This window comes from Bubalus kerabau, chromosome 7 (assembly GCF_029407905.1).
Source record: "Bubalus kerabau isolate K-KA32 ecotype Philippines breed swamp buffalo chromosome 7, PCC_UOA_SB_1v2, whole genome shotgun sequence".
In the NCBI taxonomy this organism is placed as follows: Eukaryota; Metazoa; Chordata; class Mammalia; order Artiodactyla; family Bovidae; genus Bubalus; species Bubalus kerabau.
The window spans coordinates 92,340,791-92,342,612 of NC_073630.1; the positions used below are offsets into that span (position 1 = coordinate 92,340,791).

At 40.3% G+C, this 1,822-nt stretch overlaps 1 protein-coding gene across 1 annotated transcript; it reads left to right on the forward strand.

The window, feature by feature from the left end:
- The first annotated feature begins 366 nt into the window (after positions 1 to 366).
- Positions 367 to 1,106, forward strand: LOC129657267 (CDKN2AIP N-terminal-like protein). Its single transcript, XM_055587484.1, has one exon. The coding sequence runs from the start codon at positions 408 to 410 to the stop codon at positions 756 to 758; it is 351 nt and encodes a 116-aa protein (XP_055443459.1). The 5' UTR covers positions 367 to 407; the 3' UTR covers positions 759 to 1,106.
- The last annotated feature ends 716 nt before the right edge of the window (positions 1,107 to 1,822 follow it).

Consider the following 1,822-nt stretch of genomic DNA (forward strand, 5'->3'; position numbering starts at 1 on the left):
TGGATTGTAGCCCACCAGGCTCCTCTGTCCATGGTTTATACTTTCATACATACATATTTTAAATGAAGTCCATCCTCCACACTCAAGCTATTTTAAAATGTAAACCTTATTTCCTGAAATCATTCCCATTTAAGAAACAATCAAGATATGATGACAATTAAAATAGCAATTAAAATATAACCCTGTTTCCCCAAGTCACTTATAAAGAGCAGGGCTAGGGTGGAGAGGAGGAAATTATAGGGACAATCAAATGTGTAGGTGTGAATCCTAGTTGTATTTGAATGTTAAGCTCTGAGATTTCAAATCCTTAACACTTCCCTGTATCACTGAGTCCTGGAGAGGTCAGGGGTCATTTTCTCCTTGGATTAAAATCTCTAATCAGCCGGCCCTTAGCGGAGGAGGGCGCCATGGTGGGTGGCGAGGCGGCCGCTGCCGTGGAGGAGCTAATCTCCGGTGTGCGGCGAGCGACTGACTTTGCTGAGCAGTTCCGCTCCTACTCGGAGAGCGAGAAGCAATGGAAGGCCCGCATGGAATTCATCCTGCGCCACCTGCCCGATTACCGCGATCCACCCGACGGTGGCGGCCGCCTGGACCAGCTGCTGTCCCTCTCCATGGTCTGGGCCAACCACCTCTTCCTGGGTTGCAGTTACAACAAAGACCTTTTAGACAAGGTGATGGAAATGGCTGATGGGATTGAAGTGGAAGACCTGCCACAGTTTACTACCAGAAGTAAATTAATGAAAAAGCATCAAAGCTAAGGCAGAAGATTCATCACACTTCCATCATTAGTTACAGACTTGGAAAGGAGGCTGGCATGAATGCAACATTGACCTCAGCAGCCTCTTAAGATTCTTGGTATTAACAACATGTAGGAAAGAGGCAATTAGAATGAAAGGGAATCTTGTCTAGATTGGCATTTTTAAAGTTCTCGTTTTTCTAGTAGCTATCCGTTTTTCTAGTAGCTATCATTGTAAAAGTATGCATGGATATTTATGTGTTTATAAATCATGCCCTCTTTTGTTGGTCGAAATGTTTAAAATGCCTATTTTTTTTATGTTGATGTAATGGCAGGTAATGAATTATACACTTTGGATTTTTCAACAGTGTACCTTTAAGTGTGAAAAAAAAATAAAAATAAAAAATAAAATCTCTAATCAATTTTGTTATTGCTATCATTTCCATTCTTCTAGAAGTCTTGCTTGCATCACTGCTGGACCACTTCTTAACAAATTCTCATATCTCATCTTTGATAAATTTCTCTTTCTGATTCTCAAGCATCCATCTGCAAGTGTACAAGTATATGTTTGACAACTAAAATACAGATTGCTAGTTCAATATTTATGGCCCACTCCCTGATGGACTGTGGGACACACTCCCCTGGAGCGATGATAAAGAGTGTTGTTTTTTTTAAGTGATAGTCTCAAAACATTTCTCCCCCAGAACAATCAAACAGTATCCCAAGTTCTAGGGCCAGTTGTTGGCTATCTCCAGGTGAATTGTCTACCTGGAGGTGATATTTTCGCTAGAAACCAGCATCAGTATTTCTCTCTTTACTGTTTAAATGCCAGTGGCCTGGGTAGCTGCCAATCCCCAAATACTCTTCCCACTATTTCTTTTTTGTTTTCTTGTGTTCTGTTCTCTTTTTTCAAATTTACTTATTTTTAATTGGAGGGTATTGGTTTACAATACTGTGTTGGTTTCTGCCGTACATCAACATGAATCAGCCATAGGTATATGTATATCCCCTCCTTCTTAAAACACCCTCCTATCCACTATTTCTTAACGTAAACTTTGTTAAATGTATTGTATATTTAGAAGGCTA

Coding starts and splice junctions, on each gene's coding strand:
- LOC129657267 (XM_055587484.1), top strand. CDS start 408: ATGGTGGGTGGCGAGGCGGCCGCTGCCGTGGAGGAGCTAATCTCCGGT.